We start from the raw sequence: 13749 nt of genomic DNA on the forward strand, positions 1-13749 counted from the left end.
AGTTCACTCAGACTCACATCCATCGAGTCAGTGATGCCATCCAGCCATCTCATCCTCTGTCATCCCCTTCTCCTCCTGCCCCCAATCCCTCCCAGCATCAGAGTCTTTTCCAATGAGTCAACTCTTCGCATGAGGTGGCCAAAGTACTGGAGTTTCAGCTTTAGCATCATTCCTTCCAAAAAACACCCAGGACTGATCTCCTTTAGAATGGACTGGTTGGATCTCCTTGCAGTCCAAGGGACTCTCAAGAGTCTTCTCCAACACCACAGTTCAAAAGCATCAATTCTTCGGCGCTCAGCTTTCTTTATAGTCCAACTCTCACATCCATACATGACCACAGGAAAAACCATAGCCTTGACTAGAGGGACCTTTGTTGGCAAAGTAATGTCTCTGCTTTTCAATATGCTATCTAGGTTGCTCATAACTTTCCTTCCAAGGAGTAAGCGTCTTTTAATTTCATGGCTGCAGTCACCAACTGTAGAGATTTTGGAGCCCAAAAAAATAAAGTCTGACACTGTTTCCACTGTTTCCCCATCTATTTCCCATGAAGTGATGGGACCAGATGCCATGATCTTCGTTTTCTGAATGTTGAGCTTTAAGCCAACTTTTTCACTCTCCACTTTCACTTTCATCAAGAGGCTTTTAAGTTCCTCTTCACTTTCTGTCATAAGGGTGGTGTCATCTGCATATCTGAGGTTATTGAGATTTCTCCCGGCAATCTTGATTCCAGCTTGTGCTTCTTCCAGTCCAGCGTTTCTCATGATGTACTCTGCATAGAAATTAAATAAGCAGGGTGACAATATACAGCCTTGACGAACTCCTTTTCCTATTTGGAACCAGTCTGTTGTTCCATGTCCAGTTCTAACTGTTGCTTCCTGACCTGCATACAGATTTCTCAAGAGGCAGGTCAGGTGGTCTGGTATTCCCATCTCTTTCAGAATTTTCCACAGTTTATTGTGATCCACACAGTCAAAGGCTTTGGCATAGTCAATAAGCAGAAATAGATGTTTTTCTGGAACTCTCTTGCTTTTTCCATGATCCAGCGGATGTTGGCAATTTGATCTCTGGTTCCTCTGCCTTTTCTAAAACCAGCTTGAACATCTGGAAGTTCACGGTTCACGTATTGCTGAAGCCTGGCTTGGAGAATTTTGAGCATTACTTTAGTAGCGTGTGAGATGAGTGCAATTGTGCGGTAGTTTGAGCATTCTTTGGCATTGCCTTTCTTTGGGATTGGAATGAAAACTGACCTTTTCCAGTCCTGTGGCCCCTGCTGAGTTTTCCAAATTTGCGGGCATATTGAGTGCAGCACTTTCACAGCATCATCTTTCAGGATTTGGAATAGCTCAACTGGAATTCCATCACCTCCACTAGCTTTGTTCATAGTGATGCTTTCTAAGGCCCGCTTGACTGCACATTCCAGGATGTCTGGCTCTAGGTGAGTGATCACACCATCATAATTATCTGGGTCATGAAGATCTTTTTTGTACAGTTCTTCTGTGTATACTTGCCACCTGTTCTTAATATCTTCCGCTTCTGTTAGGTCCATACCATTTCTGTCCTTTATTGAGCCCATCTTTGCATGAAATGTTCCCTTGGTATCTCTAATTTTCTTGAAGAGATCTCTAGATTTTGACTATAGTTCCCTATGCTATACAATAGGTCTTTGTTATGTATCTATTTTATATATAGTAGTGTGTATAGTGGGAGAAGGCAATGGCACCCCACTCCAGTACTCTTGCCTGGAAAATCCCATGGATGGAGGAGCCTGGTGGGCTGCAGTCCGTGGGTGCCGGGAGCCAACACGGGAGTCCCCACCCATGACAAAGGTCATGTGGGAGAGTTCTTGTGGGCAAGTCGAGCCAGAACTCTAGGGGTGCCCCTCTGGGCCTGCCTGAGCATTTACCCCAAAACCAAAATCTGTCTGTTTTACTATTTTACGACTTTCACCAACTCTTCTGACATTAACGGGATCTATCCCTGACTACCTTTCTCTGTAAGAAAATCAATTTAAAACTCTAAAATTGCTAAATAGAATTAGTAGAGGATTTCTTTGTTGAGCTAATGCTTGCTGCCAAGTTTCCATATCCCTTACCTACTGTGTCCCTGGGAGTGTATTGATTAATATAGCTGGTGTATAGACATGTAAGTAGTAGCTTTAATGTTTGTAACCTTGGACCCTTGAGTTAATTCTTTTCTTGTTATAGCCCACCACTTTTGCCCTATAGGTATGCAACTTTATCTAATGCTTTTGGAGGGTGACGCCTGACTTTAGGATTATCACCTTTGGAGAAAAATAAGTTTTCTGAGGAAAAGGGTCATAAAATGTTAACAGGCTTCCTGGCCAGAAGATGATGTAAATCACCTAAAACTTTTGCATATGATAAGTTTGCAGGAAGAAAGCCTGGCTTCGATAAGGATCAAGGACTGCTGACCTTGCCTGACTCTATCCCTTCCCCCATTATCATCTATGCACAACTTAAGGTATAAAAACTACTTTGGAAAATAAAGTGCGGGCCTTGCTCACCGAAGCTCGGTCTCCCCATGTCGTTCTTTCTCTTTCCTTTTCCTATTCAGGCTGATTCCATGGAGCGCAGGGGCTCTCTGCATTCACTTTCCTGCCTGGGCTTCTAAGACCCACTCAAGAAGGTGCCCAGGGTAGGGCACCTTCCGAGATTCGAGAGGGTGCCTGCGGCCTACGTGAACAGAGCAAGTCCTGTGCTGGGGCTTTATTAGCTTTCTGCGTAAACCAAGGAATATTAGCCTCTTTTCTCTCCTCTATTTTCTTAACTGCAAAATTCTTTCCCTCTTTCTCCTTTTATCTATTATTTATCTTTTAATCGCCGACGCCGTCCTCCCGAGGGAATCCCTGGATCCTACCGGGGCTGGACCTCCGTGTATGGGGTGGCTAAGAGTTGGACACGACTGAGCGACTTCACTTTCACTTTTCACTTTCATGCATTGGAGAAGGAAATGGCAACCCACTCTAGGGTTCTTGCCTGGAGAATCCCAGGGACGGCAGAGCCTGGTGGGCTGCCGTCTATGGGGTCGCACAGGGTCGGACACGACTGAAAAGACTTAGCAGCAGCAGCAGCAGCAGTGTGTATAGTGAAAGTGAAAGTTGCTCAGTTGTGTCCGACTCTTTGCAACCCCATGGACTTAGTTCATGAAATTCTCCAGGCCAGAATACTGGAGTGGGTAGCCTTTTTCTTCTCCAGGGAATCTTCCCAACCCAGGGATTGAACCCAGGTCTCCCACACTGCAGGCGGATTCTTTACCAGCTGAGCCACCGGGGAAGCCCAGTAGTGTGTATATGTAATCCTAATTTATCCCTCCCTCTCAATAAGGAATTTTTTCCATGACTTTAGTTGCAACCTCTTATAATCTGGCTGGCTAACTTATTCTAGAATGTTCCTAAGTCCACAGAGTATAGAAATTCAGTTTTAAATGTAAACATATTGGTTTTAGATTCTTGGGACCAAGATTTTGAAATTAGCAAAGAGCCATGAGGTAAATAAAAAACTGTCCTCTATTCCTGTATGCCTCTTGTTACCACCCTCTCCATCTTCCTGTTCATGTCTCTCATAATCTTTTCATTCAGGGCCCTGACTTCTCCATATAATGTCATATGAAAAAAATAGTTCTTGACATGGTGGCCTGGGGAATTATACCCTTTGGGCCCTAATGAGCATTTTCCATCCACTCAGCTCAAAGGTCTGCGTAGTCAAAACTATGGTTTTTCCAGTAGTCATGTATGGATGTGAGTATTGGGCCATAGAGAAGGCTGAGCACCAAAGAATTGATGGCTTTTAATTGTGCTGGAGAAGATGTGTGAGAATCCCTTGGACTGCAGGGAAATCAAACCAGTCAATCCTAAAGGAAATCAACCCCGAATATTCACTGAAAGGACTGATGCTCAAGCTGAAGCTCCATATACTTTGGCCTCTTGATGTGAAGAGCCAACTCATTGCAAAAGACCCCGATGCTGGGAAAGACTGAAGGCAGTAGCAGAAGGGGGCAACAGAAGATGAGTTGCTTGGATAGCATCATCGACTCAATGGACTCAGAGTCTGAGCAAACTCTGGGAGATAGTGAAGGACAGGGAAAAGGGTCGAACCCAACATAGCGACTGAACAACAACAGCAACAGCTCAGAGTAGGTGCTCAAAAGATATTTGTAGAATGAGTTAGTGAGGGAATGAAAGCCTGTAGATACGCATTTTGAACATTTAGGAAATTTTCTCCAACTCCCAGTCTAGGGGAGCTCACCTCCTTGCATCATGAATAGCACTCTTTGCAGACTATGTTGTGCTACTTTGCCACTGTTACCTAATTTAACCTAACAGAAGCTGCCTGTTTTCAGCTCCTAGTATAATGTCTGGCATGAGGTCAGAACTCAATAAATTTTTGTTGAATCAATAAATGTTATGCTTTATGTTGAAAGAGTTTTGGCTCTTGGAAGGAATGAAACAAACAAAGGCTTGAATTTATAAAACCAGGAGATTGGAAGGAACACCAAGGTATCTTCAGGTATATTTCCTGACAATCATTCCCAGTAATCATCTCCTTTGTTCCTGAAAACCCATGAGAGTTTTCTTAACCTTGTGACTCCCAGGATTTTCATAAGAAACTTCTATTTATTGTCAAAGGATATAAGACATTTTTACCTTCTCTTTCTTTCTGATTTTCAAAGGAAAAAGAAAGTATGACCAGGCATGCCAAGACTATAAATGGCTTCTGGGTCAAAGGTCTTAGCCCACGTGTGGAGTGAATTTAGACGCCTCCAACTCCAGAGCCTGGCTTTAAGTGAAAATCATGCTGTTCTATGTCTGCCTAAATCTGCAATATGAAAACAAAATTCCAAATTTCTGTGGCATGATAGAGATTTCATGCTCCCAATAATTTGTTCTATATAAAATTTCAAATTCTCCCATCTTTGATATTTTTTGACAAATAACAGTTCAGTTAGCATCCGGGGGCTAGTTTGTCATCAACATCAACAGTGTCTAGATAAAATGGGTCTGCAAGCATCACTGTCTTCCTTTTAAATTAAGAGCTTATGGAGTGGAAGTTTTATAATCAGTGGTAAAACAGAGAGAGAGAGAGAGGAAGCCTGGTAACCAGTCTTGGATCTGTCTTAACTGAGGTAAGAACATTTTCCTGAAAACCTTGGCAGCCCATCCTTTAGAGGTGTGGAGGTTGGGGCTGTGTTGGCAGCACACAATGCCCTGTGAGCCAGTTTCAATTGGTGTTCCCATGACTGATCAAGGGCTTTTAGTCATCACTGACATGACACCTGCATGACAATCAGGACCAGAGACAGATAACAAATCAGGTTTTACTCCATGCAACCAACATGTAAAACCTCAAAAGAAGCCTCTTAGAATCAGAAGGGATATTCATGGTAGGAAAATAAACCATTTAATCTCCCGCTTCTCCTTTCCTTTTCCTGTGACCATTAGATGCCTGAATTCTTCCCCATGGTAAAAGGCAGCCATGATGGCTGTAAGCCTCAGAACCTTAGTCCTTGCTGTACTCATGACTGATCATCTGGTGCATTCCTCCCAAAGCTACTCACACTCTCCTGAAGCCTCAGATGTGGCTAGAACCATTCATCATTTAATCATACACATACTCCTTTATGACATGTCTAACTTTGCTATTTAAATCTCAGGTTATTGGGCTTCCCTGGTGGGTCAGTGGTAAAGAGTCTGCCTGCCAATACAGGAGACACTGGTTCAAGACCTGGGAAGATCCCTTACATCTTGGAGCAACTAGGACCATGTGCCTCAAATACTGAGCTTATACTCTAGAGTCAGGGAGCTGCAACTTGAGAGTAGTCCCTGCTTGCCACAACTGGAGAGAAGGCCCATGCAGAAAAGAAGACCCCCCCAGCCCAAATTAAAAAAAAAAAAATCCTAAGGTTATTGGTACCATTGGCAGGAATGATGGAGTAAGAACATCTCAAATTCCTTACCTTCATAAAGGCAACAAGAACACTGGAAAAATTGTCAAAATCACTTTTTCGGAGCTCTGGAAATTAACCAAAGGCTTATGACAATCCAGAGAGTATTTTTTCCAAATAAAATGACTGAATCTCAGAACTGCAGGCTTTGTGGTGTCTGAACTCTCTAGTCCTATTCCACTCTCCCCAGAGTCATGATGACCTTGAAAAACAACTGAAATAGCAGTGAAAACTAAGCAGCCTAGCATCCTAAGGAAGAGGCAAAATGGGAATGTCACTCTCCCAAAGTCTAGTTTCAAGATCACAGCCCTTGTTTGACCTGTCCTGCAGTTTCTCGGCAATTCCCACTCACAAGGCTTGTCTTTATTTAATCTGAGTCTGCATTTGTGTAAGTGTATGCATGCAAAGTCACTTCAGTCGTGTCCAACTCTTTGTGACGCTATGGACTGTAGGCCACCAGGCTCCTCTGTCCATGGGATTCTCCAGGCAAGAAAACTGGAGTGGGTTGCCATGCACTCCTCCAGCAGTTCTTCCAACCCAGGGATCAAACCTGTCTCTCCTGAGTCATCGTTCACCCAATACTATTTCCCTGAGGGCCATGGTTTAACATCGGAGGCAGCTGCCTGAGATGGTGATGACAGTTGGAGAAAACAGCAAGATAAACAAAAATGTAAAGGAAAAGTTGGAGAATGAGATATCCATAAGGGAAACTAGAAGCCCAGGGACATGCCTGAGAAAGATCTGAGAAAAATTAAAATTCTCATCTCTGGCTGATGTGGAAATTCAGCAGAAGCAGGGAGTCAAGTAAACACGGAATTGGAGCTGGCCTGCTGGAGGACTTCGGACAACCTCCCCAGCAGTCCCAGAGCCCCTATCACGGACTGGGACATTGACTGGTTTCAGGCACTTGGGAATTTATGTCAGATCCATAACTAATTATTAAACTCACTGAACAGAGCCTTTAGTGGCTGCTGTTGCTGCTGCTACTAAGTCGCTTCAGTCGTGTCGGACTCTGTGCGACCCCATAGACGGCAGCCCACCAGGCTCCCCCGTCCCTGGGATTCTCCAGGCAAGAACACTGGAGTGGGTTGCCATTTCCTTCTCCAATGCATGAAAGTGAAAAGTGAAAGTGAAGTTGCTCAGTCGTGTCTGACTCTTAGCGACCCCATGACAATAAACGCAGACTCCATAGAATTAGTTCAGTTAATTCAATAAACAAACCAATAGGAACCATAATGGCAACAGCAACAACAACAAACCCCGGAAAGGGGGGAGGTACTTGTTTTTCAGAATTACCACATTATTTTATTTTCTTAAATTGAAGTATAGATGATTTATATAACGTTTTGGTGGTTTCAGGTGTACAGCAAAGTGATTCAGTTCTGTCTATATATTCTTTTCCAGATTATTTCATTGTAGGTTATTACCAGATGTTGACTAGAGTTCCCTATTTTATTTTGCTATCCTGAGGGAGGGAGGCAGTTGAACAGAATGTGCAGGATGGGACTGTCCGAGCTGAGGGATGACAGTGTCCTGTTCCTTGACCTGGCTGGTATTTTTTAATACCTTGTCTATCTGGTTTTATGTGTTTTTCTGCATGTTACATTTTACAGTGATTGGAAAAACCCTGCCTACAACTCTGATCTTGCCTCTTCTGAGCCCACCTCTCTCCCCTCTGCCAGAGGAATGTCTTTTCTATCCTTATTTTCTCCAGGCTCTTAACACCTACTCACAACACAAACTGTCCCCAGCCCCCACCCTCCCCCCAGTGACCAGTGATATCCAAGTTAGCAAATCAAATGAACTTGTCTCCTCCATGGAGGAGTCTTTGCTTTTGACCTTGCAGTTCTTTTCCCCTCAGCTTCCCCAGACTGTTCCCCCTCACCTGGTTCTGTCCTCTCTTCCTGTGACTTTCCAGTTCCTGAAACACTGGTGCTCCCCAGGTTCCCTTCCCATGGTCTCATCCACGCCCTTGCCCACCTCTCTGCTAACAGCCCCCCCAAAGTATAGTGTCCCTTCCAGGCTCTGGTGCAGGTGTGTACGAAGCTTCCTGCTTCATCTCCATCTTTATCTGAATGTTTGGTGTCATCTGAATTTCAAACAGGCCTCAAAATGAAGTCATTCTGTTCCTTGCTCCAACCTGATTCCTAGATTTTCTATGTCTGTAAAGGGAATCGCTTCCAAATTGACATCTCAAGCTAGAAATGTGGATGTGTCACTCTTTTTAACCTGAGTACCAAGAGCTACTATTATTATGTTCATATTGTGCTAGGCACTTTCTACTTTATGCCTTGCCCCGCTTGCAGATTCCTATTTTGAAAATCTCATGCCCTGAGTGGTATGTTAGGAGATGGAAACTTTGGGACGTGATTAACTCAAGAATGGGATTAGTGTCTATAAAAAAAGACCTCAGAGAGCTCCCTGGTATTTTTGTCTTTGTGAGAATGGGGGCCTCACCAGATATTGAATCTGCTGATGCCTTTATCTTGGACCTCTCAGCCTCCAGAACTGCAAGAAATACATTTCTGTTAATAAGCCACCCAGTTAGAGATATTGGGTTGGCCAAAAAGTTTGTTCGGGACTTTGTCAACAAAGGTCGGTATAGTCAAAGCTATGGTTTTTCTAGTAGTCATGAATGGATGTGAGAGTTTGACCATAAAGAAGGCTAAGCATCGATGCTTTTGAACTGTGGTGCTGGAGAAGCCTCTTGAGAGTCCTTTGGACTGCAAGGAAATCAAACCAGTCAATCCTAAAGGAAATCAACCCTGAATATTCATGGAAGGACTGAAGCTGAAGCTCTAATACTTTGGCCACACGATGCAAAGAGCTGACTCATTGGAAAAGATCTTGATGCTGGGAAGGATTGAAGGCAGGGGAAGAGGGCAACAGAGGATGAGTTGCTTGGAGAGCATCATCGACTCAATGGACATGAGTTTGAGCAAACTCCAGAAGATGGTGAAGGACAGGGAAGCCTGGCGTGCTGTAGTCCATAGGGTTGCAAAAAACCAAGACATGACTTAGCAGCTGAACAATAACAAGCCACCTAGTCCGAGATATTGGGTTGGCCAAAAAGTTTGTTTGAGTTTTCCTGTAAGATTTTATGGGAAAAGCCTGAATGAACTTTTTGGCCAACACAATGTTTTGTTACAGCAGCCTGAGTGAATTAAGACCGTTTTTTAAGAAACATAGAGTACATACATCGTTTACATATATTACAGAGGAAGTTGTGGAAATATTCACGGGCAGGGGAGCTCTTATTCCTCTCCCTGACGATCCCACTGCAGGGGAGCCTGTAATTAGTATTAATACTGTCACCCAGCATCAGTTTCCATTGCCTGTAACCTGGTTCTGACCATCAGACTAACCTAACTGGTGTCTCAACCACACACAAATCTCTTCCCATTTCTGTTCACCTTTAAGTAGTGCTGGAGTACTTTAATACTTTAATCATATAAATTTTGATCGTTTCCTTCTCAAACATCTGATGAGCACACATGGAGGCCACATGGTCTAACACCAGCCTCCCCCACTCCCTTCACCCCCCCAGCTCCACATCCTCTCTACCCAGAGCACACAGGCTCTTTCAGGTCCTGGGCCAGGGCACAGGCAATTCTCTTTGTTGGAGATGCTCTGTTCACAACCTTCCCTGTTTATCTGGGAAATCCCTGCCTACCCTTAAGCGAAACCTGATGTTCTCTGAACATCTGTGACACAGAATAGCGTGTTATTCCCTCTTGAATTGGCTCCCTCCCTAGTGGTGGCCATATCTAGGGGGCAGTTAACAACCGTGCTGAGTAAATAGGTGTCTCTGGAAATTCTTATTGAAGGTCTAGCACTGGACAGATAACCTGGTCAGTGCTTAAACAATCTGTATCACTGGAGGCAGAGGTGGTGAGGAGACATCTCACAGGTATCTTAATCTTATCTTCCAGTAGTTACCGCCACGTATTTCCTAGTCACTTCCCCACAGTTTATTGACCCTAAAAGCCCAATCCCTCTTTCTTTTGTCTATATACTTCTCCACAATTTATCATCCTTTTAAAAAACATATATAAGCCTCTGAGTCTTACTGCTTCATTGGGATTTTTACTTTCTTTCTGTGAAGTTTATGTGTACAGAAAATTAAAAATATTAATAAAATTTGTGTGCCTTTTCTCCTATTTAATCTCCCATTTGTCAGTTTAATTCATAGACCTCAGGGGCTGAATCTAAGGCAGTAGAGGGAAAGATTTTCTCTCCCCTACACTTATAACCTGTGAGATAAGCATGACTGTGATAAATACACAGATGAAACTGAGGCTCAGGGAGGCTACAGTAACTTGTGCAAGACTCAGGACAACTCAGGGTTGAGTCAAACCCTTTTACCTTCCTTGTTCCTTTCTTTGCTGTTGCTTAAACATTTGTTTTGCTTGCGTATCGAAGTTGAAGCCTAAGGGATTTCTGACATCTGTTCACATGGGCTTCCCAGGTTGAGTGTCAGCTTAGGAAAGGAAGCATACTTGGGAAGAGCCTTGAAAAATCCCTGTCCCAGACCCAATCAGAAAGCCTGGTATTTTCTGGTGACAGTCTCCTGTGACATATGGACCTGGGCCAAGCAGCATTACTCGCTCAGTGAGTTTTGGTTGATGACATAAGACAGTTTGCAAAACCCAGCTGTGTGGGGCAGGTACCCAGGCCTGATCTGACAGAGGATTTAATACCTGGTTTAAGAAAAAGGAACTCTGATCTGAATAGACATTTCTTCAAAAAGGACATACAGATGACCAACAGGCACACAAAAAAGATGTTCAACACCGCTAGTTATTAGAGAAATACAAATCAAAACTATGATGAAATATCACCTCACACAAGTCATAATGGCAATCAGCAAAAAATCCACAAACAGAAAATGCTGGAGGGGGTGTGGAGAGAAGGGAACCCTCCTACAGTGTTGGTAGAAATGTTAATTGGCACAGCCACTATGGAGAACAGTATGGAGGTTCCTTAAAAAACTAAAAATAGAGATACCATATGACCCTGCAATCTCACTCCTGGGCATATATTCATAAAAAAAACATGATCCAAAAGTATCCATGTTCATTGCAGCACTATTTACAATAGCCAAGAAATGGAAGCCACCTCAATGTCCATTGACAGAGGGATGGATAAAGAAGATGTGGTACATATACACAATGGATAATACTTAGCCATTAAAAAGAATGAAATAATGCCATTTGCAGCAACATGGATGAAACTAGAGAGTGCCATTCTGAGTGAAGTAAGTCAGGCAGAGAAGGAGAAATATTGTATGACATCCCTTATATGTGGAATCTAAAAAGAAATGATACAAATGAACTTAGTTACAAAACAAAGAGACTCATAGACTTAGAAAATGAGCTTATGGTTGCTGGGGGAAGGTATAGTTAGGGAGTTTGGGAAGGTCAAGTACACACTGCTATATTTAAAATGGATAACCCACAAGGACTGGAGCTCTGCTCAATGTTATATGCCAGCTTGGGTGGGAGAGGGGGTTGAAGGATATTTAAGGCTGAGTCCCTTTGCTCTTCACCTGAAACTACCACAACCTGGTTAATTTACTATATCCCAATACAAAATAAAAAGTTTGAAGTTTGGTGGGAAAAAAAGAATACACATGTATACTTAAAGAAAGAGAGAGAGGAAGGGACTCTGAGGTGCTGACTACGTTCAGGATCTGGATTCTTTCCCATTCTTCCCCACTCACCAGTTCTTTGGGAAACTGTCTGTAGGTAAATACTATATCCATGCCATATGAGCCCTAAACACAGGCAGAAGAGCACAGTGTTGTTTTCAAGTGACAGGGCAGGTCAGGGATCAAAACAAGTTGAGTTAAGAGACTTTTCAGGTTTGTCAACCCAAGAAGGAAAGAATAATAGGCTTAAAGAGAACCATTAAGAACCTTATTGCATTACAATAACCCCTCTGCTTTAGTGAAAAAACTTGCCAGAAAGGCCAGGAAAGGACATTAATTACTTGGTCTTAAACATAAAACAAAATCTCTGCTCACCTGAAAGCCAGTGTTGCTGCAACCCTGGGCTGGGAGGGCCGCCACCCTCTGCAGCTCCACAGAGATTTTGCTGCTCATGGACTTGGGCTCCGGAGTCTTTTCAGATGTCTGGGCTGGAGATCCGCTGTACCTGTGAAATCAAACACAGCCTCTGCTGAAGTCAGAATGCCACCTGCTGTTATAGGCACCAGGCCATCGATTCAGTTTGGGAACTTTGATCTAAATCGCCTGGTTGGGGTGGGGCAGGAGTGGCGAGGGGCGGGGTGGACGCTTTCAGGTCAGGTCCACCTACCTTATTATTCCTTCTCATTATCCCCATTCCTGCCGGTCCATTTTTACTCAGGGAAGAAGAATCCTGTGGTGCTCAGAACAGAAAAGGACATTTTCTCTACAGTCTTGAGTGAAAGAATCTAATTCCTGTGCTAGTGTTGGACACTGGGAGTGGTGAGTGGCAGGAAACGTAAGCGCTGGCAATTACCAAGTGACCAGGATTCTGTGCTACAGAATACCTGTGAACACAGGTTCTAGACATTACATATGGTGGTCTTGATTTATCCTGAAACAAGGGAAAACTGAGGTGTCCATGAACATCACCTCAGTTAATCTCAGAGTAACAAAAGTTAATGGTTTGCTCAGGGCCACTTGGCTAATGAATGCACAGTGAAAAGTCAAATTCAGGTCTGGTGGATTGGGTTGCTTCAAAAATTCAACTCCTAGAGGCACTTCCCTGATGGTCTAGTGTTTAAGACTTCTAAGAATTTAAAAATGGTCCAGATCAAAATATCTTAAAAATAAATGCAAAGATGTAGCAGTAAACGAAAAGTGACCAACTTCAAAGATTCTTTCCTCTATGAAATTTTTAGCTGTGGGACTTTTTTTTTTCCAAAACAGCAATTTCCCCTAGTACATTTAAAATGAACTATCATACATCTATTCATTATTGTAATTGTGAGGCCTATGTGGAAATGTGAAAAATGTTTATGTCAAGTGAAAAACTAAAATGTATAAATTGAATGCTGTGTCAGTAGACAAAGAATGGAAGAAGATATCAAATACTACTAGTGGTTATTTCTGGGTTGTGTTTTTTTTTAATCCTCTGCATGTTTTATTTTATTTATTTATAGGGATTGCACTGGGTCTACATTGCTGCTTTCAGATTTTCTCTAATTGTGGTGAATGGGGGCTACTCTTCCTTGTGGTGCCTGGGCTCCAGTAATCGCAGCACGTGGGCTCAGTAGTTGTGGCTCCCAGGCTCTAGAGTTCAGTCTCAGTAGTTACGGTGCATGGGCTTAGCTGTTCCATAGCACGTGCGATCTTCCTGGACCAGGGATTGAACATGTGACTCCTATATTGGCAGGCAGACTCTCAGCCACTGTACCACCACTACCAGGAAAGTCCTGGGTTGTGGTTTTATGGGTGGTTGCTATTTTCTCTTTCATCCTTTGCTAAATTTTCTATAAAGAGTGTGATTTACTATCATTATCATCATATTGAATATGTGTATACACATATGTGTATATATGAACACATATACATGTATACGTGTATACATATATACAATATGATGATATAAACATATATACATACATGTTTGTGTCTGTGTGTATGTTAAGAGCTCATTGGACCTATACTGCCTGGGTTCAAATCCTGGCTCTGCTGCTCACTACAACTCAGCTCAAGATCTAAACCCAGCCTTCTGCCTGTCCTTAGGCAGCCCAGGAGCGAAGAATGGTTTCTAGATCTTAACACAGTTGAAAAAACTG

The 13749-nt window shown here is 43.1% G+C and overlaps 1 protein-coding gene across 2 annotated transcripts in view; it reads right to left on the reverse strand.

Annotated features, from left to right (window-relative positions):
- Positions 1 to 12367, reverse strand: part of SLC28A3 (solute carrier family 28 member 3) — a 73443-nt gene extending 61076 nt beyond the window's left edge. Inside the window, exons 1-2 of one of the 2 annotated variants that reach the window (XM_027550131.1) lie at positions 12279 to 12367; positions 11987 to 12116 (exon numbers count right to left, since the gene is read on the reverse strand). In XM_027550131.1, coding sequence (XP_027405932.1) covers positions 11987 to 12064 — 78 coding nt within the window. In that variant the 5' untranslated portion in view covers positions 12065 to 12116; positions 12279 to 12367. Of the gene's footprint in view, positions 1 to 11986; positions 12192 to 12278 lie in introns of those variants that run through there. The other variant, XM_027550132.1, reaches the window with a different exon arrangement.
- Positions 12368 to 13749: the final 1382 nt, after the last annotated feature.

Source organism: Bos indicus x Bos taurus, chromosome 8, assembly GCF_003369695.1.
Source record: "Bos indicus x Bos taurus breed Angus x Brahman F1 hybrid chromosome 8, Bos_hybrid_MaternalHap_v2.0, whole genome shotgun sequence".
NCBI lineage: Eukaryota > Metazoa > Chordata > Mammalia > Artiodactyla > Bovidae > Bos > Bos indicus x Bos taurus.